The sequence below is a fragment of the Ambystoma mexicanum genome, chromosome 5p (genome assembly GCF_040938575.1).
Source record: "Ambystoma mexicanum isolate Mex_15411 chromosome 5p, UKY_AmexF1_1, whole genome shotgun sequence".
Taxonomy (NCBI): domain Eukaryota; kingdom Metazoa; phylum Chordata; class Amphibia; order Caudata; family Ambystomatidae; genus Ambystoma; species Ambystoma mexicanum.
Genome location: NC_090930.1, coordinates 387,226,983 through 387,254,226, shown reverse-complemented (window position 1 = coordinate 387,254,226; position 27,244 = coordinate 387,226,983). Strand labels below are relative to the sequence as shown.

Here is a 27,244-nt window from a genome sequence, read left to right as displayed (position 1 = left end):
ACCTCAACTCGAACTGCAGCTCTCTACTGGTGAGGCCTTAGACTAGCTGAATCTTGGAGGATAGCAAGGAAGTAGTAGTGCTGAGCCTTGACCAGGGTCAAACACAGCCTCTGACCGCTGCAAGCCATGGTGTCACACTGTGGCTCAACCCAGCGATAACAGTCTCAAACTGACTTGAACGCCATCCAAACCTGTTGGACCATTTGAAGGGCATTGTCGTGAACGACAACCCACACCAGACTTGGCATTGGACCAACATGACTAGACACATCATGAACACTGTTTGACCTCAAGAAAAGAACATAGAAGCCCAATTTGATGCTGCTGAACCAACTAAGACTAAGCCCAAGAACAAGGTACGGTCACAAGTCCCTGTCAACGGTCCACTTTTGGGACCATAGTGACTTATAAGCTCCCTTTTACAATCCTGTTCTTGAAAGACATATCCTTTGAAAAGTGACATTACTGCAAATGCTTGCTTAATCACCCCTGTGCAAGTACCCAGTTTGCCATTATATACCATTTCTGCATATTTTGAGTTCTCTCCACGTGGGAGGGCTTTTGTTAGTATGTCTAGCTAGTTTATTGCATTTTTGATTGTTACATTTAAGTTTCCACATTTTTATTAGATTTGTATAGCACTTTCACCAAAGAGCATACAGTTTGAGTAAAGGTACGGCACAAATTATCATGAAATACAGCAACACTTAATGACATGAAACTAGGTGATTTTTGAGAGAAGAACAAAAGGAGGAGAGGGATGGAGACGAGCGGATGGAAAACAGAAAATCATTCCATAATTTAGGAGCCAGAAGGGAGAAGGAGTAGAAACAGGAGGCTGTGCAAGGTTATTTGGATGTAGATGGCAGGATGGATGTGCATTTAAATACACTTCCCAGAAAAGTAACAGAAGACGATTTTCAGAAGATAACCAGGAAGTGGAGCAAAATGGATTGGAAATCCAGGCCTGGGGAGGGAGAAAGAATAAGATATGAATGGAAGAGTTGTAGATCGAATAGAGTGTGGCAAGCTGATAGCTGGGGAGACCAATAGGCAGAGGTGAACAGTTGTCATATCTAGAAAGAACACGAGAAGATATGAGCAGTTTAGTAGCATGGAATGATAACAGGGGACAAACCTTATGAAAATTGAAGAGTGGAAAGCGAGAAGCCTGAGCTATGTTGGAGATGTGAGGAGAGCAGGCAAACTCCTTCGAGGCACAGCAACCACCCTCTTCACTGACCTCTGCTCCTCCTTTTCCCTCTCCATTTTTCCCTATAGCCCTATCCATTCTGCTGAGCACACGCTAGACGGCATCATCCACTTCAATCGTACTCTCTCTTCTACCCTGGTCAACCCCCGATCCTGGTCTGACCACTCCCTCCTCACCTCCCATCTGGGTCCCTATGGCCCAGTGACAACTCCTTATAATGCTCTGCTAACCTTGTTCACAAACATCCATCCTATTAAACGAGTGTCAGCTGCTGCCTTCTTTTCCACATTCATTTCCCCTTTCCCACCCAACCCAGACTCTACCACTGATTCTGCCATCAGCAACCTCTATCTGTCCATTAGCAACCCCCTTGACATCCTTGCTCAGTCATGATAATAAGCCTGAAACCTGCCTCCAATTAGAACACCTGGTACGACTCCGAACTTGCGGACCAAAAACATAAGTGTAGGGCTGCTGAATGGAAGTGACACAGCTCCGGCTACGCCTCTGACAAAATGGCCTGCTGCTTGATCCAGAGACACTACAGACTCTCCATCCATGCCAAGTGTGCCCAGTGCGACTAACAACATGGCTGAACTCTTCAAAATCTGCAGAGAACTTGCCTAAACCCTCCCAGGAACTATGCAATGCACGTTCCTCTCGCTTCATTTGAACAACCCAAGACATACTAAACAGCCTTGCCATGCACGCCTACAACCCAACCTTCCCCCTCTCCCTCATCCTACTACTCACCCTCCTCCTTCCTCCTTTCCCTCCTTCGCTCCTTTCAACCCTGAATAAGTCACCAGAGTTGTCAACTCCATGAAGTTCTCTTCCAAACAGGTTGTCCTATGCTCTTCCAGAACCATCAAGGACAACATCTCCTCTCTTGCCCCTGCTCTTGCTGATCTCTGCGACCACTCCTTTGCTACTGGTTCTCCCTTGTGTGCACCCTGCTTAAAAAAAACTCAGCTGAACCCTCCTGCCCAGCCAACTACTGCCCTATTTACACCACCCACTTCCTGGGGAAACCACTTGAGAAATTGGCCCTCCCCCAACTCAACTCTCATACCGAACTTGTTGGAGGTCTACACGACCACCAGTCTGGATTCCGGGCATCCCGAGGCCTGGAAACTGCTCTCCTAACCACCTGTGAAGAACTGCTTGCATCCCTGGATTTCAACTCCCCTGCTGTCCTCATCCTCCTTGATCGCTCTTCTGCATTTGGCATAGTGAAATATTCCATCCTCATAATAAAGCTCCATGATACCCTTAGTATCCCGGAGAGGGCACTGGACTGGCTTACCTACTTCCTAACTGACCGTTCCTCAAAAACCATTCTGGGCTCTTTCTCCTCCCCCTCTTCCTCTTCCAACTGTGGCATCCCCCAGGGCTCCATTCATTCACCCTGGCACTTTAACATTTACCTTTCTCTGCTGGCATGCCTCATTGTCTCCTTCTCCCCCAACTTCCAGTGCTACGCTGATGACACACAACTCTTCTTCAAAGTTCCTACCAATGCACTTGCACCCTCCCTCATCCCGACTGCCTCTCTGCCATCCAGGCCTGGTGCACTGCAATGACCTCTGCCTCAATGCGAGCAAAACAGAGATTCTCCTTACTGGATCCCCTGCACCCTACTTCTTCCCATCTCTCTGGCCTTCCTCCATGGGCTCCCCCCATGGCCCCTCATCTGAAGCCAGGATTCTCACAGTCATCGTCGACTCCTCCCTTTTCTTCATCCCTCATATACAGGACATTGTCAAGATATTTCACTTTCTGCTCTTCCTTCTCAAAGGAACTCTACCTTTCCTCAAGTTCCAGCAGAGACTCAATGTTAGCCATGCTCTGGTCCTCTCCAGGCTAGACTATTGCAATAGCCTCTTACTTAATCTTCCTTCGTCCACCCTGCCACCTCTCCAGCTAACCCAGGATAGGGCAGCAAGACTTATCCTTGGCCTCAAGCCCAGGGACCACACCTCTCCTGCCCTACAAAGCATTCCCTGGCTCCTGGTCTCATCACAGATTAAATTCAAATCCCTCTGTTTCATCCACAAGGCTATTTGGGGCCAGGGACCACTCTATCTTCAATGCTTCCTGACCCAATACTCCCCTTCTAGACTCCTACATTCCACTGGCACCAACTCCCTGCGTGTGAAGTGGTTTGCTAAACAGAGAGCTGGTGGTCAATCACTTTCCTCGGTGGGCTCCCTCTGTGGAACAGCCTCCCTCCCCCTCTGCGACTTGAGCAGGACCTCCTTAAATTCTGAAAAAGCCTCAAGACATTTCTCTCTTTACCTCTTCCTTCTCCTCCTCTCTTCCCTACTAATCACACAGTAGCGTGACTGGTGTGCAGGGCTTTTATGCATACTCAGGCCCTGTCCCCCCACATCACTCAGCTCAGCCACTGTCTTTTTTTGTACTGCACTTACTTACCCACGGGAGATTGCACTTACGTTCTTCTCTTCTTAAGCACTTCAACATGAGAACCTCTCCATGAGCACCACAGCACCTATCCCTTACCCCCCTTCTGCACTTGCACGTTCTGAACACTCACAAGGTATAGTAGGTTTGTCTCCCTCACTTTTATTCTCATTATTTGCTCTACTTTTATTTCAGTTATTCACCTTTATTGTAATTCATTGTCTACCTTTGTTATGCTCACCTGGTATCCACAGGGACGCCACTCAGCCCTGGTTGGTTGATATGTGCCTGGAACCCTCTCCCCAATCCCGGGTGTTGCGTTTGATGGAAGTCTAACCTGAAATTACAGGAGGGCTGGGTTTAAGACTGGTACACTCAGGTAAGGTCTATTCCCACCTCCCTTGAACTCGACCCTTAGGCCCTGCTCCTCACCTTGTTTCAGTATAAGGTGTGCTCTCCATCCTGCCTTCTTTGGCAGGGGTGCGTAGTCTCCAGTGGACGTGGGCCACCGAGTTACCTCACTGGTGCAAGCCCGTTCCAGTGTCTTTAAGGTAGGTCTTGCTGCCTAGCAGTCTTTGTATATAATACTGTTCTTGCCCTCCTTTCCTTTTGTAGTTAATGTCTTTTTCTTTCTCCCTAGGCGTCCGGGACATTCAGCGTGTCGTGCTTGTAGTGGATCGAGCACCTGCCGGTAATGGATGGCGCGAGATGTGAGCTGCAGTCCGGTAAGTAATGCGCCATGCGCTGCACTGCTTCGCCTTGTATATGCTAACCTGTGTGTCCTCTTCCTTTACAGGTTGCAATGTTCTACTCCGGTGGGCGTGGTGTTCCGGAATGATGCCGGCTAAGAGGCGACTAGCCAGGTGAGGTTCTCGTGATATCCGTTGCTTATATGAAGCCGGGGATGAATTCACTAATGTTGTCTTTCTCCCTCTCGTCTTCAGGTTGCTTCGTTCCGGTAAGTATGCGGTGCCCAGAAGATGCAGTTCACTGGATAGATGGCCCGCAAGTAAGCAGAATCAGGAATGAACGTCGGGCGGATGACAGGATGGAGTTCCCAGGTAAGATTCTATTATGATGTTATGATGTCAGGCACGTTGCTCCAAGGATTGCTGGTATCAGGACACTGGACACGGTGAGCGTTACGCTGCAGGCTGCAGAATAATGCAACGCGTGTTCTGGTGCTTGGGTGTGGTTTAAATAGCCTCCCAGTAAAGTAGTCCAGGTAAAGTAGTCCCAGGCCACCACACCCAAAACATTAACTAGGTTATGTGGGTGCCTCCACGTTGACTGCAGGCCCAAAGAAAAGTAGTCCCCATTCAAAGATGTTCTCCATACTGAATATGAGGTGCCAGGACTGACTCCAAGCGAGTCTTGGAAGAGGATGTAAGGCCTCTGAGGCCCTAGTGGAACCCCGAACCCTGACCTTGCCTGGCAGGTTGAGTTGCCAGTGGGGGTTTTGAATAAGGGTTGCAACACCTTCCCCTGTCCCCCACATCGTTGCCCTGAGGGAGTTTTGAAACAGTTTTTGCTAAATGAATAAGCACCTAATAAATGACCAATACATAAAATAAATAAATAAATTGGAGAATCAAAGTTAACCCTAAGATTGCGGGCAGTTGGAGATAGGTGGATGGGTGAAGCAGGGACATAAGAAATGTGTGGAGGAGAAAAGATTGGACAAAACAATATTTTGGTTTGTGATGGAATGAGGTGGGGATAGTGAGAGTGCGTGCAAGCTTGTATAGCCTGGAGACATGCAGAGATGTGTTATTGATAGTGTCAGTAAAGTAAGAGAAAGAGATGATGAGGGGAGTGTCATCAGCGTAGAAATTGCGTGGCAGGCCATATGGTTCAATGATCTGCCAAAAGAGCAGTGTGAAGTTAAAAGAGAAGAGGCCCAAGGACTGAGCCTTGGGGAAAACCATAGCAAAGACAGGTTGGGGAGAGGTTCTGTCGGCCCAGGAAATAGAGAAAGAGTGATCAGCGAGATGGGATTGAAGCCAAGTTAGGACAGCAGAAGTAATACCAAAAGAGGAAAGAGATAAAAAGAAGAAAGCTTGATCCAACATATCAGAATTAGGAGAAAGATCAAGACGGATGAGGAGAAACGAGAGTTATAATGTCACGCAGAGAGAAGATAGTCAGTGACAGATAGTAGGGTGCTCTTAGTAGTGTGTGGAGGACGAAAGCCGGAATTGAAGAGGGGGAGGTTGAGAGTTGTGATTTAAACATTTCGAGATTCAAAAATTGTTGAGAGGTTTAGAAGTAGAGAAAAGTTCTGCAGTTAGCAGGTGAAGAGGTGTCAAGGGTAAATTTCTCAAGGATAGGGAGAATAGTTGCATGTTTGAAAGAGGAAGATAGGACTGCCCTAGTGAGAGATTTAGCAGAACAGAAAGATAAGGAAAGCTAAGGAGGTAGACCTTGGAGTGATAAGATCAGTAGGAGAAGGAGGAGGATAAAGTGTTTTAGCCGCAAGCAAGTTTAAATCATATAAAGCAGGGACAGAGAATGTAAATCAGATGATGATTGAGTTTTGTTCCATTTTTCGCTCGGCGGAGGGCAGACCGGAAAAGACGAAGCAGAGAGGAAATCCCAGGGTGAGGGGGCTTATAAGAAGACTTAATGTGATCAGCAGGATGTAAGTGATCAGTAGAAGGGAGAAGAACAAAGTTAAGTGAAGAAGAGGAAGAGAAGAGGAAACATCAGCCGATATCAGAGTAGCAGGGAGCATGCAGAAGAAAAGTGGCTAAGAAAATCGGAGTTAATAAAGTGGCAGAGATTGAGTCGCAGAAAGAAACTGGAGTGGCTAGATAGAGGTTGCGATGGCAGAGTGCACATAAAGCAGAGAAGAGAATGATCAGAGGAAGAGAAAAGTGAGACTGAAACAGAGGAGGATAAAGAGTGGGAGGCAAAGATAAGACCAGGGAAATAACCTGCATTAAGGGATGGAGATGTAGGATTTTGAAGGTAATGAAAAGATTAGATGAGATGGCGAAAGGGACAAGAACGATTGATGGATTCAAGACAAAGATTGAAATCAATCAGTCACAACAGAGGACAGTCAAGGGGAAGTATATAGGACAGGAGAGAATCCAAATCATCACAGAATAAGGTAATAGGACCAGGAGGACGATAGATGATTAGGAAAGCAATGGGGGAAGAGAGAAATAACATAACAGAAGTGTGGGGAAAATTAGTAAAGAATGTGTTGAAAACAGCAATAGTGGCAGAATCAGAATGGGATAACCATATTTCAGTTAAACAAAGAATGTTTAAGTTAAAGCAGAAAAAGATGTCAAGAATACGCTGAGATTTGATGCAGGAATTCAGAAGACCTTTTAAAAAGGAAAGAGGAAGAGTAGACCAGGGAATGTTTATCCGGTTGACTGCATTAGGGCAAACAGATGAGGAGTAGGTGGGGGTCTGTAGGAGTAGTGAGGAAGTATGGCAAGGCAGAAAATATGAGGCAGAAAAGAGGAGGTAATGTGAGAAGAAAATATATCAAAGGATGTGTAGAAAGCTGCACTATGATGAAAAATCTTGAAACGTCAAGAAATGATATGGGCCGCAGCTGAGAAAGAAAGTAACATTTATCAGCCATCCTTTGATGATGATGCCCAGGGTGAGGACACTCCAGGGAAAAGTTTTAAGAAGTGAGAAGGAAAAAGACGGGGTCAAGGAATAGGTCACAAGGCCACCCCTGCAGATCAAGGGTGGGTGGGGGCAATAGAGATGATGGCTGGCCTCAAAGACTCCCACCCGCAGGAGCATGACACAGAAGCTAGGTGGCAGGACCAGATCCGGAGTCTGTAGGAGCAGCTAGCAGCAGGTATTGGACAGGCAAGGTGTGAAGTACGGCAAGATGCTGCAAGATGGAGGGTCACGTGCCCATGTCACGTGACGACCCCTGCAGAACAAGGGTCGACGGGGCGATGGAAATGCCCAGTCCCACAGCCGGGAGGCCTTCAAGTCTCCCACCAGCAAGAGCAGACTACAGAGTCCAGGTGGCAGGACTAGATCCGGGGTCCACAGGAGCAGCTACCAGCAGTTAGTCCTCAGGCAATATGTGTTATTGGACGTTGTTTTATTATGAAGTATTTGTACTATTGCTGTTTGGGTTGCTACTGTAATACATTGACATCCCCCTGAGAATATAATCTGTCCTTGGCCCATGTTGCCACAAAAAGGTGAAGGAGATATACTTGTTGGGCTGTGTCTGTTTTACATTTAGCATTGGGATCACTGATGATTTAATAGTAGTGTGGGGCTCAGTAGGCAATTTAGCCACTACTCATTTCTGTACCCCTGCAGGCCAGTAGTCATTTCAACACAACATAGACAACTGATTGAAGGTGCTTAATTTGGGAAGCCCAGCAGTGCATACATGTAGGTATTAATAACAAATTGTGTTTGGAGTGAGGTTGAGCAGAATTGAGCTGATTGTATACATTGTTTGTTATTGTCTTTGGGAAATGTCAACACACATATACAAAAAGGAAAGGTAAGTAAAGCGTTTTTATAATCCTTATCCTTCATTTGTGCCAATGGTAAAGATATTCAGGTGTCATTGTTCCTAATGTACCAATGATCTCTTTGTCTGACTACACAATGACTTTGTGTGCTCAATAAAGTACCTGACAGGGCTGGTCACAGGAGTTAAATTCATCATGGATGACATGGTTTTTCATTCTTCAGATCTAGGTCAAATGTGTACCATTCATTTAGTTAATACATACCTAGCCGTAATTCAGATCAACATGGTCACTTTGTACAACATTGCTATTATTATTGATATTATTTATTTATGATTCAAATAATATATCCTTCAGTTTGGATTGATAAACAGACAGAAATTAAGCAATGTACTCAGAGATGTACATGGATGTGGTGGAGTAGAGAGATAACTTGTACATATAACAAAGCTTTCAATTCCTTAGCTAGAGGCAAGTAGCTTGTCAATACACTTTACTGCATGCTTACACTATTTCAGGGTCTATTTGAGGGGTACTTGAGAAGTCCAGTGTACTTCTTGATCTTTTGCTAGGGAAGAACGGGAAATACTATATGCAATGTCCTTCTGAACTGACCGGTCGAACATGGCTTTAACCATAGAGCCAGTATGAACACATTCCCTCCCCACAATTGTTTATACATTTCGTGGGCCCTTCCCCCAAGCCACTACTGCTCTTATAAGAAATTCAAATGCCCTTTGTGAAGGCCTCATGAAGTAGACACAGACAACTGAATACATTTTGGGGTATAAACGTTTGTTAACTGAAAAGGCAGGTCGTAAAAAAGCCTAACTTGCCCTCTGCTAAGGTGGGACTTCCCTACTTAAATGAAACTAAGGATAGTCTGTGTCAGGAAGTCCAACGCAGATGTGTGTCTGTGTCCATAACCTATACTTGCCCTCACATCTAATTGTATACAATGTGTAGGGATGTCAGCATCAAAATACATAGTGTTCAAATAAAGGTTCCAAGCTTCTTAGAGCACTTGGTTTGTAAAAGGGTTTCCCTTCTCCAAGTTCAAAATAGTTCACAATGCACAGGGTTTCACTTCCTCAGAGTTCAAGTCTTTCAAGACAATTCCTTGGGACACTTCCAAGCTCTTCTGATTTTGTTACCTCTCACCAATTTCATATAGTTCATTACCTTAATCACACAAGATGTTCTTGCTATTGAAACACAAGCTTCTTTGTGGATGCTTTAAGTGGCTTTTCATAGATCGATGTATTCGGTCTAGGCGCAGTTGCCGGACCACAGAGTCCACCCATTACAGGTCACACAACCAACACACCTTACTTGCCTCTTCTTCACAGGCACATTGCCACTGCCTCAGCCTTACAGTGGTGTTTGATTCATTCTCATTTCATATCCTCATGATGCTTTATCATTGCTTGTTTTGCCACCATTCACTGGTTGCACTTTCACATGCACTTGTGGCTAGTGCCGATGCTTGCTCATTCAAGAGTCACAGTTCTTTATACTCGTATGGCTCTTGCCAGTCCCTGTTCTCTCAAATTACACAGTTCCTTATATTCGCATGGCCCTTGCCAATGTGTGTTTTCCAATGCTTATTCTCTCAGTTTACACAGTTCCTTACATCAGGAAGTTCCACCAACTTGCTTTCAATCAGATCGGTATTCAAAAAGTGCTTACTTTCATTTTCATTTGGACCGGTATTCAAAAAGTACTTGCTGATTCGAATCAGTATTCATTAATAGCTTTGCCTGCTCGCCTGTCGTTTCTGTGTCCCTCTTCCTCAGTTGACTCACTGATCAGAGGTTACAGCATTCCAGAGAGGTCTCTAGCGATCACAACCTCTCTCTCATGCGGCACCTTGCTCCATCTCCCCAGTGGCTCTCTGTGGCTTTGCTCGCCTCACCGATGCTTCTCTCGCAACTCGGGCATCACACTGCAGCTTCACCTGGTCAGGCCAGTTCCCTTTCTGTGATCTGCCAATGGCCACCAGCTTCCTTCAGCTTTGCTTTCCACTGCATAGACTCTGAATATTGAAGGGGTCCTCGAGCGCTCCACTTGCCAAGCCACCTTCCAGGAGAGTGCTCCTTTCGTCCAGCACTTGTAGACCTGCTTACCCAACTGATTCCATGTTCACCACACTTCCTGCTTTTAAAGTGGATTGGTCCAAAAAGGGCTAGACCGTTCATTGTTGAATCAGGAGTCCTGCATTACTGTTGCTGGCCTCGTCCCAGTACATAACTGATGTTTCTGTGTGTGTGTGTTAATAAAGAGAGGATGTATTTCTCTAGTTGGCCCCTTCCCCATCCCAGTACCAAACACATATCTATAAGGGAATGTTTTAGGGGGAAAATAAGGAAAGGATTGACAATAGCCTATAAAGGCATGGTGGAAAAATGTCTCATTGTGAAAGGGGAATGGGGGATACCATGTCTCACCTAAGGGTGCCTCATTCCCATTTCCCAAGTCACCTTCACCCTCCCTCGCATATCCACTCCAACAGTCAGGATCCAAGAGCGATGGCCTTTCCCTGGCCACTTGAGAGGAGGATATCTTGGGGGAAAAGTGAGGATGCCATCAGATTCGTCACAACTTTTCCTACAGATTATATACTGAAAGGTAGGTAATCTAAATGCTATCAAGAAAGAAAGGAAAATCATTGTAATAAATCAAAGGCAAAACTTAAGTATGTACCACTGTTGATGGATGGAGGGTCATGGGGACGTTTTCAGGGAATAACAATTATGGGTGAAGGGATGAATGGTGCACGGTTCAAACATGGAGAAATATTGGTTAAGGATTCATTAATGTCAAAGGTGGCGATGCACATAGGATCTTGCTCACAAAGCTGCGACATGCACAGAGGACCCCAACTTTTGGTAGGATATGATGAAATCTTATTTGCTAAGAGCTGTGATAGCTTAGGGGCAACGTGCTAGCCTTGGAAGCAAGACGACACAGAGCAACACAGGTTCGATCCCCAGATCCGCGCTTAGAAACCTATGGGTATTAAGCACGTTATAAATAACCTATCATATCATTGTCCAAATCCACACCACACAGTCACTGCCATCTTTTTCTGCGAGGTTGTCCCTCTTTGGATGCTTCAGCGGCAAGACAGGCTTTGGTACTAGGAGGTTCTCACTGAGATCACATGATACATGCACACTTGGGCAGATGACAGGACAGGTTGCAGCTGCATGAAGGGCACGGGTTCGAGGGAATGCATCAAATGACGTTGGCCTCGCAGACAAAGTGTTTCTCCTTTGTTGGGAAGGTTCGACAAACGATCTTTCTTTCACCTGTGTTTCGCAGTTGGCAACACCTGTTCATGTTCATATGCATTTGCTACACAAGTGTCAACATTGTCAGAATGTCTATTATACTTTCACTTGCACTGTTAGGAAGTCCACAACCATCAACTGCTAAATTACCAACATAGCCCTTCAATGCTCAGAGGGCAAGGAAATAATTGGATTAGAGCTGCACCTCAAGCAAGCTAGACTGCATCGTATGCAGCAAACACACAAGTGCCTTCAACTGTATATGCCTGACAGTTTATTTCTGCCAAATCTTACGACTATGGCCGTGTACATAAGGCGTCAGCCAACCTTGTACATTCCATGTACCTGCATCTGTATATATATTAGAACACTGCGTGTTCATGTAATCTTGCTGCCATGTTGTAACAATTGCTGTTCTTCTAAGTTAAAGCGCCTAGATACCTTTGGGTTCAGTGCGCTATATAAGCAAATAAACTAAACTAAAAACTAAACGCACAGAACAAGCGGTGAGGAAAAGTCCTATGACATCATTTCAAAATTAGGTACCGGATGAAGTTTAGGGAAAACATGGAAGATCCTCCAAAACAAAAGACACAATGTGTGCAACAAAGAAATCCCCTATCCAGCAAAAGTGGCCACTACCCCCAACTAATAAAGGAATGAGGGAACATTCCCTGAACGTAAATAGTTTGTACTGTGGGGTTAGTCTTAATAAAATGAGTTTCATAAAAGTGGAACTACATTTTCAATCTGGAATCTTAAGAACAAATTAGCAATGAAATGAGCAAGAGGATTTATGTAGCCCACAGTGTGGCAAGCCAACCCTTGCCACTGATGTGTGTGGACCAGATAGAAAGAAAACAGGAGTTTAGCAGCTAAATTATTCTTTCTTATGGGCTCTATGCATGCACAGATTGGCTGGAAGGGCCGGGAGCAGTGAAGTCAAGTACATGGCGGCATATGGACATTTAGGCAACCAGAGGAGGATGCCATACATCCGACAGGGTATCGGGCCTGTACATTTGCACTTTTTTAGAACAATACACGCGTGAGGTGCTATTTAATTCTTCATCCACCAGTAGAGGACATGGAAAAGTAAACAGACGTTCTAGAAGCCAATGACGAAAAGCACGCCTATGAGATGTATTGTCCCTTTGAGAGGATGTATATACGATGTATAGGGGATGACACAAATGGACTTCTTAAAGTTTGCAGATGGATGACTTCGGGCATGAGTTGAGGAAACTAGAGGGCCACACATTTCCATAGAGGTGGGAGATTACTAATGCCCCAATCATGATCTAATTTGGGTTCATCGCTCAGATGAAAGGGAGAAGAAATTCAAGTTTCTTAGCAGGTAAAATAGGCCGTTTTGACCTTATTAATATATGGGAGAAGGTTCATGGCTCTTTTAATGCAGAGCCAAAGTTTCTGGTGGGCCTGGAGGAGGCAGGCAGGGCAGGTAGGACAGAAAGCAGCAGATTGATGAATAAAGTGTTAAGGAGAATTCCGTGGGGTGACAAAGATGGAGGTTTCGGTGGGACATTGTGCTAGGGGGATCCAAAGTTCGCCACCATCAGCATAAAAATGATAACATACATCAAAATGATTCAGAAGTAAGGAAAGGGGCCCCAGATAACATCTGGAAGGTATAGAGGAAGGAAAATATGCCGGTGATAGAAGAAAAATTAGCTTTAAGCGTGAGGGACTAGTGCACAAGACTCAGTGAATAGCTGTAGACACGAGTAACAGAGCCTAATGAAGGGCCCAGTGCACTAAGGCGGTGGCTCTGGGTTGGGGCTAAATCATGGCTTGCCTGCATAAAAATAGGGGCCGTCACCCCTAAAATGAAAGTGGCACATTAAAAGGAAAGTTTTGTTTTGCAAATGAGAGAACAGGATCTGGATGAGTCTTATGATCAAACATATGAGGTTAGTAAAAGAAAAAGTTTAAAAAAAGGAAATGTGGATATAAAACCTGCCTCTCGTTGTCACAATTAGAAACAACTGTGTGTAACGTTTGTTTTAACTGAATCACACAACAAATAAAAAAATAAAAATAGATAAATAAATCAGAAACAAAGAACATTACGCGTCCTTTGACCGCTATATGTGAATCTCGCAAGTTTATCTGATGAAGGTGCTGAAATGAATGCCTATTCCATGCGACGCACATTATTCCAGTATACATTCAGAAACCCTGGTTTATCTGGCAGTCTCGCACCACCGACAACAGGTGCACATGGAACCATAACAGAGAAACCAGCAAAATGTGGACCGGCAGCGAAGAACAGATTGGTATTCCCCACTCGTCTGGAGGCCAGCCAGTCTGCAGCACATGGGGACCCTGTCCCAAACAAGATGCTGCCTCAAAGATGATGCAAGAAACAGAAATCCCTGGCCCAAAAGTAAGCTCAACATTTGTAAGGAAGCTAATGAACAGCAGTGATAGAATTAAAATAACATGTCAATATAACCAGAGATAGATGCACGACTGAACAAAGGATGAAAGGAACATTGTCAATAACACCATTTCTCAAAGAGAGAGAGCGATAGAGAGAGAGAGAGCACGAGAGGAATAGAAGGAGGGAATGGGAGGGAGAGAGGGTGATACATAAGGAAAGAGGGTGATAACAGGAAAGCGGAGAGGAGCGGGTGAAAGAGAGAGTGGAGAAGTGGGGATGGAGAAGCAAGCGCAAGAGAGACGTAGGCAGGTGGGTTTTCTTGCTCCCCTTTCTGCGAGCCTGGTTCTAAAGCATTTCTCGCCACTTATCGTTAGATGTCCTCTCACTTCCCTCTTTCTTGTTCAGCCTGGACAGTACACCTGTGTTTAACAGCGACATCAATATATCTCAGGTCATACATGTAATCGTCCTGCTCCTCTCCTACTGTAAAAATTGTGGGCTGAGGCGCTCTTTAAAATATTTGATTGGGTAGGAGGTGGAGCCCTGAGGTGTGCATGGGAGGATGTCATGGTGAAAGGTATATTCTTAAGGTGGACAGAATTGGGTGGAGGGAGGCTCTCAGATATAGAAGGCCCGGTTCATGGAATATTTGCCTGGTTCAAAGTGAATTTGCCCAGACTTTGCATGGTATAAATACACTTTGCATGGCCAACCCAAAGCCTAATTCATGGAACCGTGCAAAGTAACTTTTCAGCAGTGCAAATTCACTTTGAAGCGGGACAAATATCCCATGAATGGGGCCCATAATGTTCATTAGAACCCGGCACGCTCTGTCCACGGGAAATACTACACGTGGATTGGCTCTTTTCCGAGCCATACCACACTTCATTCCCGTGGACGTACGAGCATGCCGGCGCTTGTTCCCAGTGGGGGGGGGCGGGTTTAGTCCCTTAGCCAATGAGGAAGCTCGAAACAGGGCAATCCCCGCTCCGAGCCTCCTCAAGGCTGGAAGCTGCCTTCGTCCCCCGTCAGGGACTCAGGTAAGTTTTATTCCTTCCACCCTCCTACCCTGCAAACTATCCCCTCCCACGCTCCCAACCCCACTTACCTTCTTTTTTCTTTTTGTCAGGAGCGAACGCGCTGGTAACACTTCTTTTCCCAGCGCGTCCGCTCCCGATGGCCGCCATGGAAAGGGAAAACGAACTACGTTTTTCCTTTCATGGTGGCCATTTTATTTGACTTTTTTTTTCTTTTTTCTATCTGTTTCGAAACGCAGCAGCGTTTTGGAACAGAAAAAAATGCCATTAGTACCCCAGTCTAAAAGGCCGGGATACTAATGGCTATAAAACCCTCGGTGGCAGACCAATACCGAACCACGGTAATGCCCCTGGGGCTTCGTTAAGGCCCTTGCGCTCGGGCTTGTAACTACGGCCCCGGGGGCATTACCTGCAGCGGTATTGGCCCGCCGCCTCAAGTCTTATTGCCACAGTATGGGGCACCATAGCTCCTCTTCGCAACGCCCATCACGTTTTATTTTGGGTTTCAGTTCAGGGAATATGCTTGGTCATGGAAGGTGTATAATTCTTCAAATTAGAAACAGCACTCATTGTCCAAGCTGGTACCCAGAAGCCCTCGGTGCAGACACTGCTGTTGCAGATGCCTACCAGTGTGAAATTGTGTGAATGTCCTTATTACAGAGAATTATAATTGAATCAATAAAGTACACGTCATAACAACCACACTGAGCTTAGGCCATTGAGGAGACATTTTGCAAGGTATAAAGATACTCAAGTTGCTCCCTAAGAGAAAGCGATTCACATGATACGCCGGGCACAAAAACATATTGGGGGACCCACAGCCCACCGGTGTGTGAGTGTCCCATTGCATGGAAAAGCACTGCATCCAAATCATGATAAGATCTGCAGAGCATCTCTGTAAAATACAGAGTAATACCTTGGAGGTACTCGCAAAAACAGTCAGGTTTTCACCACACTCTCACAGTCTGGCAAAGGATGAAACATATACTTTTCACAGAAACATTTTTACCAAGCCGATCCCCTGCATCCACTTAGTTAGCACCCCTCAAACAGACTTCCCCGCCATTCAACCAATTAACAAATACATGTCTCTGTACATAACGCCCCCCAATCCCCCGCCGCATTCCGTTATCCCATGTTGTTCTGCAGGTACACTTGGATTGGAAAATCTGATAAATGGGGGTGCCAGTCTAGCACTGGGGTCTATTTTCGTATGCATACCTGCACAACGTGTACACAGTGAACTGATGCAGTGTAGCTTAGTGCAATGGAATTAAAATAGCTATCAAAGGACTACATTCCAAACACATACTACCTACTGTTAATACAAGCCATTTGGTGAGTACCAATGTGTTTGTGCTTAACTACTGTGAACAACGCCAAATATATTGGTATTATATTGACAATGAGCCAGTTCCTGCTAAGCCTGGCTGTGAGAAAACTTGCCTGATTAAATGTATTAGCTAAACATCCCTGCTCAACCCACTTTATGCTACCAAACACATCCTAAGGAAATGGTGCTTGGATGACGCCGTGGCTGTTGATGTAAATAAGCTCTTGTATGATCTGTAACTAAGTCCTTTCCTGTAACAAGCGCCACGATGTCTTCAGGCTGTTGCGCGCGATACAAAAACGAATACATAATAAATAAATAATAATACCCCACAATGAAGCTCTCTGCACATTAGTCCGATTGATGTCAGGCACATTATTCATGAGCCCTCTGGGCTGGTCTCAGTGTACCATTGTTCTTGAACGGAGTTAAGTGAAATGAATCAGAAGCAAAATAATGAAGAGCAATTCATACAATTCAGTAAGGTAGGCGTGCAACGCTACTTACTATAAGTACTGCCCTCCTCTTTCGTTCCATCAATGGTTCCATCTGCCTGGAGCTGCAGGTGGTATCCTTGCCTGCTGTATAGTTTGGTAACTATACCCTTAAGCTGGGGCTCTGCAAGAAAAAAATGCCATCCTGGATTTAGTTTCATGACACACAGTTCCAGGTGCACGTTTGATTTAATAACACGTCCGACTGACATTGTCACTGCAGATTGCAAAACAGCCCTTCACAGGAAACATGCTTGATTGACTTTAACTTCAAGACCAAAAACAATGACATGCTACCTCTTCATGCCAAGGGCTTCACAAGGGTGCGGTCATGTGTATGATTGTATTTCAGTGTTTTGAGACTTGGAGTTGTTTTAACAACAAATAATTGTGCTCATTTCTTAGCAAGTTTGGGTTCCACACTTGAAAGCTCTGTGTTTATTGCATTGGCGGTCCGGCGCTTCTACCACCAGCGGCACACAATGAGGACAAATACAGACAGTCTATTTTCACAGTGCTTTTACTGTGATTTGACGAATAAAATAGTGCGTTGGTACATGAAAGAGGAGCATCCGGTGGCAGGGAGGCATGCATACATATAGTGTACATTTAAGACATAGGCCAGTATTTACATGTCAACAATGTACACATATATAGTGTAATCGTATGTATTCGTGGGCATTTCTGTGAGTGGCCAATGGCTGATGTTGACAGTAGACGGTCAACAGTGTCCCCAACGAGGCCATGATACTAGCAGGTTCCAATAAGCAGAGAGTCTCTTCCAATCAACCCCCATTGCTTTGCAGTAAGTGACATGGAGCTTAAACTGATAGATTACTATGGTTGGTCTCAGGAGAGCAATCTATTGTAATGTGATGGACTATTCAATCGATCAGGTCCTTCGATCAAACATGCCTAGTCTTACTAGTCAAAGTGACAAACAATTTTAATTCAGGAGGTACTGACCGGTGTCTGCTTGGCTAAGATATACTGAGAAATCTAGGTTTTAATGGGCAATCGAAAGAACACAAAATATATTTTGTTTCCACGGATCCCCGAATGCACTCTACAGACAAGTGTCAGCATTGTCCCTGCCAGCATTTTAGCTGTATATCACCACACTCGAGCACCACCGTAAATACCTGCCGCCGTTTCCACGCGTATTGTCTAAGTCGGGGCTGGTATTTAAGCATAGCTATTGAGTGCCTTCATGATAGGGATCAAGAGTCAGACACAGTCAGCGTGCCCGATTGCAAGCAATTCCACGTGAAGCATAATTAATATACATTTGGCAATAAGCAAGACGGTGAAAAGGAACCAAAAGAAGCACTAGGAGTTATGACCAACTAATGCCACCATGTTGCCTTATGCCATTGACATCTGCCAACTCCCAGTTCCAAAGAATAGATTTTCAAAGAAAGTGAAAATAAGTTCATGGACATTTTCAAGAGGTAATAAGAGAGATTTTTTCAAAGAATGTCTTTAATCATACAAAGGCGTTCCAACGGCTGATTGTCAAAGACTGGTGCCCTCTCGCTAGTAACCAACGAAGGACAAGGCATGGAAAGAACCATTTAATCAAATGTAACGCTGAAAACAGGTGACCTGTGATTATGTGACACCGGGGATGGGATGCAACAGAAAATGGAAACCTTCTAACCTGGTCTTTTTTTACGTCGCTTTGTGGAGCCGAAGAGTTTGACCCTGGCAAAGACATTGAGTTTGTTTTTCTCACAGGTGCCCTTGCTTTTGCTGGGGCTACTGACACATTTGCAAGCGTTGGATTTCTCTCGTTCCCGGGCTTGCCGCTTCTGCCGGATCAAAGAGCTGGCAATGGCAGCCGCCATGGCAAATGGTCCTTAAGCCAGCCCGGTGAGCACTAGTTCAAGAAAAATGTTGATTGGTCCAGTGCCTTGACGATCTCATCGCCTGGGCAGCTGTACGCAGCGATGCTCAAATGGAGTTGCATTGGTGCCTCTAACACGTCCAAGCAAGCAACTGTGAGATATCCTTGCTGCTTTTTCCAGAATTAAATCAGCATCCAAGCGCCGATCTGCAGAAGCATACTCCTGGGGTGGGGGCGTCTTCTTGTTCCTGTAGCCAACTTCCCAATTCCAACACCTGTTAGCCTCTAAAAAAGCGTCTGTTTTTTCTGGATTACGTTGCTGGCTCCCATTGGAAGGCGTTATGTCTGCTGAGCGAATGCACAGGATAGCGATCCCGAGTGCAGGATTGATTAGTTTGTGACAGGATCAGTAAGGCTGATTAATTGCCAGTTCCCAGACCCTGATGCAGCCGCGCGCAGCCGTCTCTCCTGAGCAGTGCCTTTTGCTTCCAGCGCAGCACGCGCATCATTCAATGTGAACTCCCTTCAGGATCCCCCCCGCCCCCACGCTACAAGGGGGCTCTGCAGCTGCGTCTGTCCTCAGGCGCCGAAGCCACTTGTAACCGTGTGCGTAGAGGCAGAGAATGCAGGCAGGGGGGCGGGGGAACTCCTGTATTCACGGAGAAAACGGGAGCCTCCCTTCAGTGTGAATATTTCTCTTCTGGCAAGAATTGGGGAATTTGAACTGGAAAAAAAAACATCTGTGGCTCAAAGTCGTGGAGGCAAATGATGTGTGCTGCAGTTTGCCAGCATCTCTGTGTGTGCAGTTGTGTGCATTGCCAATGGGTTTTCTGAAGTCAGGATGAGCTGTTGCTTGCAAACGGAGCTCAGAAGAGCCACCTCTTGGAGGGAGGCAGGTACTTGGACTGACTCCTTGCGGGGCTGCTTCCATGCAGTGCAGACTGAAGATTCCAGCTGGTTACTGGAGGAGTGATGTAAGCCAGTCCCTGATTTGCTACTGAGAAAAGCTCCTGGTTGGTTGGGGCACATTTCGTCCTGATTGGACCATCTAATTTTCCTGCCTAGTTTTTCATATTGTCATTTAAAGAAGCAACAGATTCCAATTGGGTAGTATAATCGTTCCTCTAAATTGGCATGCTTCATTTAGAGAGTGTGAAATCGTAGCCTGCAGAAAAGAGGCACGATTCCTTATGGCTGTAGATCACTCAGGCTTAAGGTTAAATAGATCTATTCTTCCATCAACAGAAGAGTGATGTGGTGGAAAGCCGGGCAGATTTGTACGACGCGTGCTGAATACTCAAGGCAATCTTGGCATATGCTACATCAGATCATATTAGAAACCGGTGTCACGTTTTTTAAAACAGATCAATATGTCTTTTTGTTATTTTTACCTCAGTTGAGGCATGTTTTCCTTTTCTTGTTTACTATGTTTCACTCAAAAGCATGTCACAAAGAATAATGAAGCCTCTGTTGTTTATAAATGGCAATAAAATGTTGCATTGAAAAAAAACAGATCCAAAAAAACAGTGTAAAACATCCAATTTCAATTGTGTTTGTATTAGTGTCTTTAATTTTTGTGACAACACAAGTAGAGGCCTCCGAGATTTGAGAATGTATTTAGCAAATTTACAAGTAAAGCTATTTCATGCAAAGTCAATGCATTTTCATATAAAAATATAGATTACTGCATTGATCACAGTCAACATTGGGGATACCTTCCACACAGGGTTCCCAAGTGTGTTGCAGACTTCCAGATTCAAGTGTGGTGCTTGAAATGCCTAATGCGTATATAGCCTCATTTCTTGGATGGGTAGATCTCATAAATGGTGGTGTGTATGGCATCAGTGCGCCCCTTTATTCAAGAAAACAATGCCAGTACGCAATCCATTTGGATTAAGGCGGTGCAACCTTGGGGCAAATAACACAATGTCATTTTCATCTGCATTTGAAATACTGACCAACACACCATGCACCCTTTGCCCCAATACGAGACCCTTTCACTTGGCGGATATCCTTTGAATGATGTATTGCTTTGCTCCCTTCACCAATAGGCCTATAGAGAAATTAACATCACCTCTCCACTGCGTGCCACTAGATGCAAACCACAAAGCTCATGCACACACTAGATACGAACCACAAAGCTCATGCACACTGTTGACATCACCTCTCCACTGCGTGCCACTAGATGCAAACCAAAAAACTCATGCACACGGTGGACATCACCTCTCCACTGCGTGCCACTAGATACAAACCACAAAGCTCATGCACACTGTTGACATCACCTCTTCACTGTGTGCCACTAGATGCGAACCACAAAGCTCATGAACACGGTTGACATCACCTCTCCATTGTGTGCCACTAGATGCGAACCACATAGCTCAAGCACACAGTTGACATCACCGCTCCACTGCTGCCACTAGATGCAAACCACAAAGCTCATGCACACAGTTGACATCACCTCTGCACTGCGTGCCACTAGATGCGAACCACAAAGCTCATGCACACGGTTTTGGCTTGGTGACCTAACATGGTGTGCGCTTTGGCTCCTCAATGCTTGCATTGTCTTAACAAGTATAGTGTAGGGAGTTATTTGTGTGCTCCCCACTCCAATGAGATATTGCCACGAGAGCTGGATTCAAATCTCATCTCCTCCAACACCTTTTGCTAATTGTAATTTTTTAAACTTGATTGTGTTGCCTTTATTTAGCTTGTGACAAAGGATACAAACAAAGCTAAGGCACGCTTTGTGTAGGGCATTTCCTCATGGTCTGGTGGCCGAGGGCTAAATTCGGCTGCGTTATTGGAAATAATGCCTCTGGAAAAAAGCGTTCCAAACACTGTTGCCCAACACCAGTCTTGTGTTCCCTCTTTGCAAACATTCACATTTTCTATATACAGAACTACTGAATTAAGAAAGAGGATCTTTATTGAAATGTGCACCACTATTTAGTCACCTTTTTGGATTTCATTTGTTTGCATTTTGGGGTACAATTTGCTTAGCAGATTCCACTTCTGATTAATCACAAGGTGATAGATACCATTTGGGCTCAAAGCTTACTTCCAGTTGGAGGAACAACTAGCCTTCCGGCAGCCGAGTGGTGATTTGCTCCCAATGGATAGGTGGAGAAAGTACTTCCATGTATCGGAATGCTCAGGTGCCTTGCCCCTTGCCATCTGAGACTATTTTCTTCATAAACACAATGCTAATATTTTGTTGAATTGATACACAAGGGAAGCCAAATCTCTCACCACTAACAATCCTTAAGTAGAGAACGACTCATCTGTTCTGTTCACAACGGTTATCATCGGCACCCTGCCAGGCACTATGCTGTGTGTGATGTGTCCGTGTGTATACTTTTTAGTAATACAGGCTTGGGGCGCGCGCCTGCATTACCTGTACAGACTCAAGTGTTAGCCTCATGAAAAGCATCCACTGCTTGAGCTGTGCCCCCCCCCCCGTTTGTCTCTTGCTTCACAACATTTAGGTGGGCAATTTCTGTCTGCTTGGCATGCAAGGCAAGATTGTGCATGATTGTTGTACTGGATTACTAGAGTAGATACAGTAGTTGTCCCTTATATGTTGCAGTTTATAGTAGTTAGTGAACACATTCAGTGTGTGGTGCAACTCTCAGATCCAGGAGGAAAACTGCATCCATCGTGTGGTTTCCCCTGGGGCAGTCAAAGACCCCTTATTGTGCTGTGTGGAAGGGAAGAAGTACATTAAAAAATTGAAGTGTCAATTACTCACAAATAGGGTATTGTTCATGGTGTGCTGTCCCCACTTTTGCGATCAGGTAAATGCCATCGTAAAAGAAAGTGAGACGTTGCTGCACTCAAGGTATTCAAAGTTTGTAAACTTGTAGCGGTTCAACTGCGTAAAACAAGAACTGGCTATATAATATACTAAAAACAAGCGATGCCAGGTGGAAACCCCACCTCGATCCACGGGGCACTGTAGTATGGCCAGTGCTGACAAACAGTTTAGTGTGAATGTAGATTAAATATACAGTTCTACTGAGTAAAATTCAAGCAACGGAGAGGGTGAAACATTTCAAGAACATGCTCAATGCAGTCTGGTGCATTGCTATAATAAGGGGAATTTATTTTTCTAAATAAAAAAATAAAAAGGAATCAAAACTGTCTGAAGCGCAATACAAATACTCTCCACTAGGGAGAAGAGTCACAATGTCCAACTTCAAAAGATCAAACGCCCAAGCATACAGGGTGCAGAACGTCAAAGTCTCTGCTGTCAACAGGAGCAACAACAGTGTCATTAGAGAGAAGAAATACTATGTATGCTACTTGTGAGTCCTGTGAGAGTTGACATAGAAAACAGACTATGAAGCAATCAGAAAAGCAGGCTATAAAAATGCAAAAAAAATACAAACTAAAAGAAAGACATACAAATATCTCAAAAAAAGTTTAAATATAACTAAACAGACATACACGTTAGAGAAGAAAAATAGATAATTCAAATAAAGAGGACAGAAAGGGTAGACAACAAATTATAGACACGAAATTTCTCATAAAATGTAATTTCATGGAGAACCACCAGCCACAATTGCAAGAGAGCAGAAAGTGAGGTGCACCAAAACACGGATCATAGGAGGAAGATGTATGCCGACTCCCTCCATGCACACATTGTATATCCACTGCCCGAGCCAGAAAGGTACAGTTGAAAATCACCCTTTTACCATTCAGCAGCAGGGCTTGCCTGCCTTGACAAAACACTTATTTCCCAGTAAAGTAAAATGGGAAATACAAATTCGGCATTCCAAACAAAAAGAGAATTAGATAAGCCACAGCAATTGGAAAGCCCCCAGGCCTAAACCATTTTTACTGCTAATGATGCACAATAGTTATTAGACAGGTAAACCAGGTCATCAACAAATGACATCTCCAAGCAATTTTAAAATGTTCACGATGGCTCTTGTCCTGAGTTAGAAAATACAGATTGTCACTTCAAATGAGATCAATGAAGAAAATCATCTTACCACCCGAGCCAATCAGGGACATTTCACAGAGGTCAGGCTGTATAAAAGAGACTTTTCATGCAATCTGGTTGTGGGGAAGCAGGAGTGAACAGTAGGAACAGAGCTCAGTGAAGGTCCAGGAGCGATGGATGAGTCCAGCGGTCCATAACCCTCACATAGAAAGAAGGATATTTCTTCCCTAATGGAGTGAGAGCCCAGGTGGTGAGCAACACTCTGGGTGGATCAGGCACCAGGAAGAAGGCTAGATCCTCAGAGAACTTCAGACCCCAAGGAAAGGGCCATTCCCATGAATGGAGCAGTTCAAGTGACAGCTGAGAAAACGAGAACGACATTGGGAGAGAACTAGAGCCAGAAACAGAGTGTAACACCTGGAGAGAACCAGCTCCAGCAAGCGAAAAATCAACGAAAAGGGAGTTAAGCCCTGAGAGGGAGATAGACCTAACCTTAGGGGAGCACCACACGGGGTGGGCCAGAGCACAGCATGAAACCAACTCCACTGCTGATAGATATTGTGTTACCCCTGGTAAGAGACTTTCAGAAGAGAGCAGTGGTGACAGCTTGCAAGGGTCACATTCCCGGACTCGAGAGCCACGAGCCTGAAGCAGAACTTTAACCTGTTATCGGCTTCACTTGAGATTGAGAACTCACGCCTGGTGTGTGCTCCACTGGGGAAGGAGAACCCAAGCCTCAGAAGGGTTACTTGAGCCTATTGTGGCCTCATGTGCCAGAGAGTGGCTTGCGTACTGGGTAAAAGGACAATAAGGAGGTTAAGATAGAAGCACTGTTGTGCTTAAAGAAAACAATAACTGGAGTGATGTCTTGATGCAAGTTTAGGGTATTTAAGTACTGCAATGTATGGATATAGATCAACAAACAAGACTTGGGCTTTGCTTTCGGTCCTCCTAGATTAGGTTCCTTTCAGCCATGTTGTTTTATCGCATCAGAACACTGTGTTTATATAGCTTTTCTATCTTATGTGTTAGTGTATAACCCTGTGTTCTGTCGGAAACCGACTTCCTGAGGATATATCCTTAAAGGCTCAGGGGATCCTATATATATATATATACATATATATATATAAGCGCTACAGATTCTAGTCAGGGAAGCGTCTCCTGTATTTGTTTTCATCTCTTCCTAGCCACTGTTTGTGTCGTTACACCAAGTGGGCCATCATGTTCTTTTTCACTTCATTATAAGAATGTCTCAAGTTTAGTCTGCACCAAATCTAGACAGAAATGTGATTGATAGCATATACCACACCTAGATGGAATTTCTCAAGTTTAGTCTGCGCCAAACCTAGACAGAAATGTGATTGTTAGCATATACCACACCTAGATGGAATTTCAGAAATGTGAGCATATTTGAATCTTAGCATGCACCACACTCAGGATTCTGAACCCTAGCTTGCGTCGCATCTAGACAGAAATGTGACTGTTAGCATGTGCCACACTAGTATGGAGTTCTGAACTTTAGCTTGCGCTGCATCTAGATAGAAATGCGACTGTTAGCATGTACCACACCTAGATGGAATCCCACAAATGCAAGGACAGCAATGCCAACTAACCAACCAACTAACAATTCCATCCCTCTGCCTACACCTCTCAAACTATAACCAAACACAAGCCTAAAACGCAGCAATCCGCACAAACTTCACAACAATGCAACAACAAAACAAACCACACGTAGACTTGCACAACAGCACACGACGACTACGGACCATAAAACACCCCAAGCCCAGGCAACGGACCCACCGGACTGAGGCTGCCAACAGCACATCACTGCTCTCTTGCACTTTTCCAGCTTATTCCCACTAACCCACCCTCTCTCCTCTCCTTTTTCAGAGCCGCCAGAGCGCCAGGGGACAACTTCGGTGGTGATAGTGCGCGGTACAAATGTCGTTTAACATTAACATATGCCCAATGCACACATGAGATAAGCTTTGCATATTGTCGACATGTGTTCTGAATTTCAGGCCTCACAATGTGCATTTGCAAATAGCCATTAGTGAGTGATAATTGCCTCCTGGCATGTAGAATGGTGTGCAATGTACATGTGGACTTCTTATTCGTGGGTAGTAATTAGTAACATTAAATTCATACCCCTCATGTAGTCTACCAAGATCATGAAAGGGTGCTGTTGCTGGATGGGCCATAGTTCAAGGGAGTGGTGCAGTGCCTGCAGGGCTGCACGTGTGGGACAGGTCTGAGATGGTGAAAGGTGTAGTGGGAAAGGTGCTGCAGCAATATGGGAACAGAGGTGAGCTGACACAAAGGCAACCATCACAGGAGTTATTACCTTGGCAAATATGGGTAAGCCAAAGTCAATGCTCTTTTTGGTTGGCCTGCAACAGGATGGTACTTATATTAAAATGGCTGATAATATATGTGTCTGACAGTGATAACCTTCCCAGGTTTAGCATTCTTTTGCCTGCAAGAATATTAATAGTGTGGTTAACTGTGACAACCACAGTCAGGAAGTTATCCGGAATTATATCAGTAATCGTGTGTCTCAAAGAGAATGACTGTCCATAAATATTAACTAAAATGTTTGATGATCAATTGGCAAATTGGTGAAAGATGGGCCTATATAAATACATGTGATGCACAATTTTATTTTCTGATGTGTTGTCTTGAGGTCATATCATGGACCGTGCCAAAGTCTCCTCCCTGGACCTTGGCAGAGAGGTGGGGAGACCGTGGGGGCTATGTGCCACCACCTGCTCAGCAATGTTGGATGCGGGTGTGAGAATAACCAGTATCACCCGACTTGTCCCACCACAACGTTGTTTCGATTCGCCAATGCATTTCAGTGGGTTCTTTGCGATTGGAATTTGTGGGAACTGTTATTTGCTTAAACTATGAGAAAGTCATTTGTCATGCAAGTTTGAGGGATCTGAATGAGAATGTAACCACAAAGCAATGGTTTCATTGCTTGCTAACCAGACAAGAAGCTGAGGGATTCGGATGTGCTAGATCTATTGGTGGAACATATGTAATGTGGACATTGCGATTCCATCCTCCAGCTGAAGAGCTTTGTCGCCTGGCACTGAAACGTAGTGTTGAAAAAAGAAAGTTGATGAACTACGGATATGAATTGGATAGAGTGAATGTCAGCTCAAAAGTAAACCGTGACAGTTTATACACAGTGTGCTAAATCACAAGGTTAACTCAAGATGTATTGGGGCATTTCCTACTCATTACACATTGGGAAACTATTTTAGGATTAAATCGAATGCTGTCAGAACATTAGAAATATCGGGGCCCAGAATAAATATTACCCACTAGGAGCAGTAATGTAGAGTCTCTGGAGGAAACAGTATAGAATCTATTGAACATCTGTTGCTTTGGTGTATTAGCTTAGACATTATTCGTGTGGATTTGTGGAAGAGATATGACCCCAATGACATGCTTCTGCTGGACATTTTATGGGCTACCTTTTCAGAAGGCAATGATCATAATTGTATGTATTACTAACAGAAGTACCCGTTTTCCAAATGGGTTCTGCAGACAGACATAGTAACACTGATCCAGTAGGTCGATGTACCGATTCGATTATCCCTTTTCTGACAAGTTTTTTCCCAAAATGTATATTAATGGACGTATCTCACTAAGTGAAACAGTTACAGCTCAGACACTTTGAATCGATAGGAAGAACAACCTGTCCAAGGCATGACTGGGCTTTAGCTGTAATCACTTACAGCATTACCTTCCTCTCACAGGTAGTTGAGTATA

At 44.7% G+C, this 27,244-nt stretch overlaps 1 protein-coding gene across 6 annotated transcripts in view; it reads right to left on the bottom strand.

Moving 5' to 3' along the window:
* The window catches only part of FGF13 (fibroblast growth factor 13), a 1,438,916-nt gene that overhangs the window by 431,751 nt on the left and 979,921 nt on the right, over positions 1-27,244 (bottom strand). For 5 of the 6 annotated variants that reach the window (XM_069612776.1, XM_069612777.1, XM_069612780.1 and 2 more), the window contains one exon: positions 16,687-16,797. In XM_069612776.1, the coding sequence (XP_069468877.1) occupies positions 16,687-16,797 (111 nt within the window). Of the gene's footprint in view, positions 1-16,686; positions 16,798-18,333; positions 19,462-27,244 lie in introns of those variants that run through there. The other variant, XM_069612778.1, reaches the window with a different exon arrangement.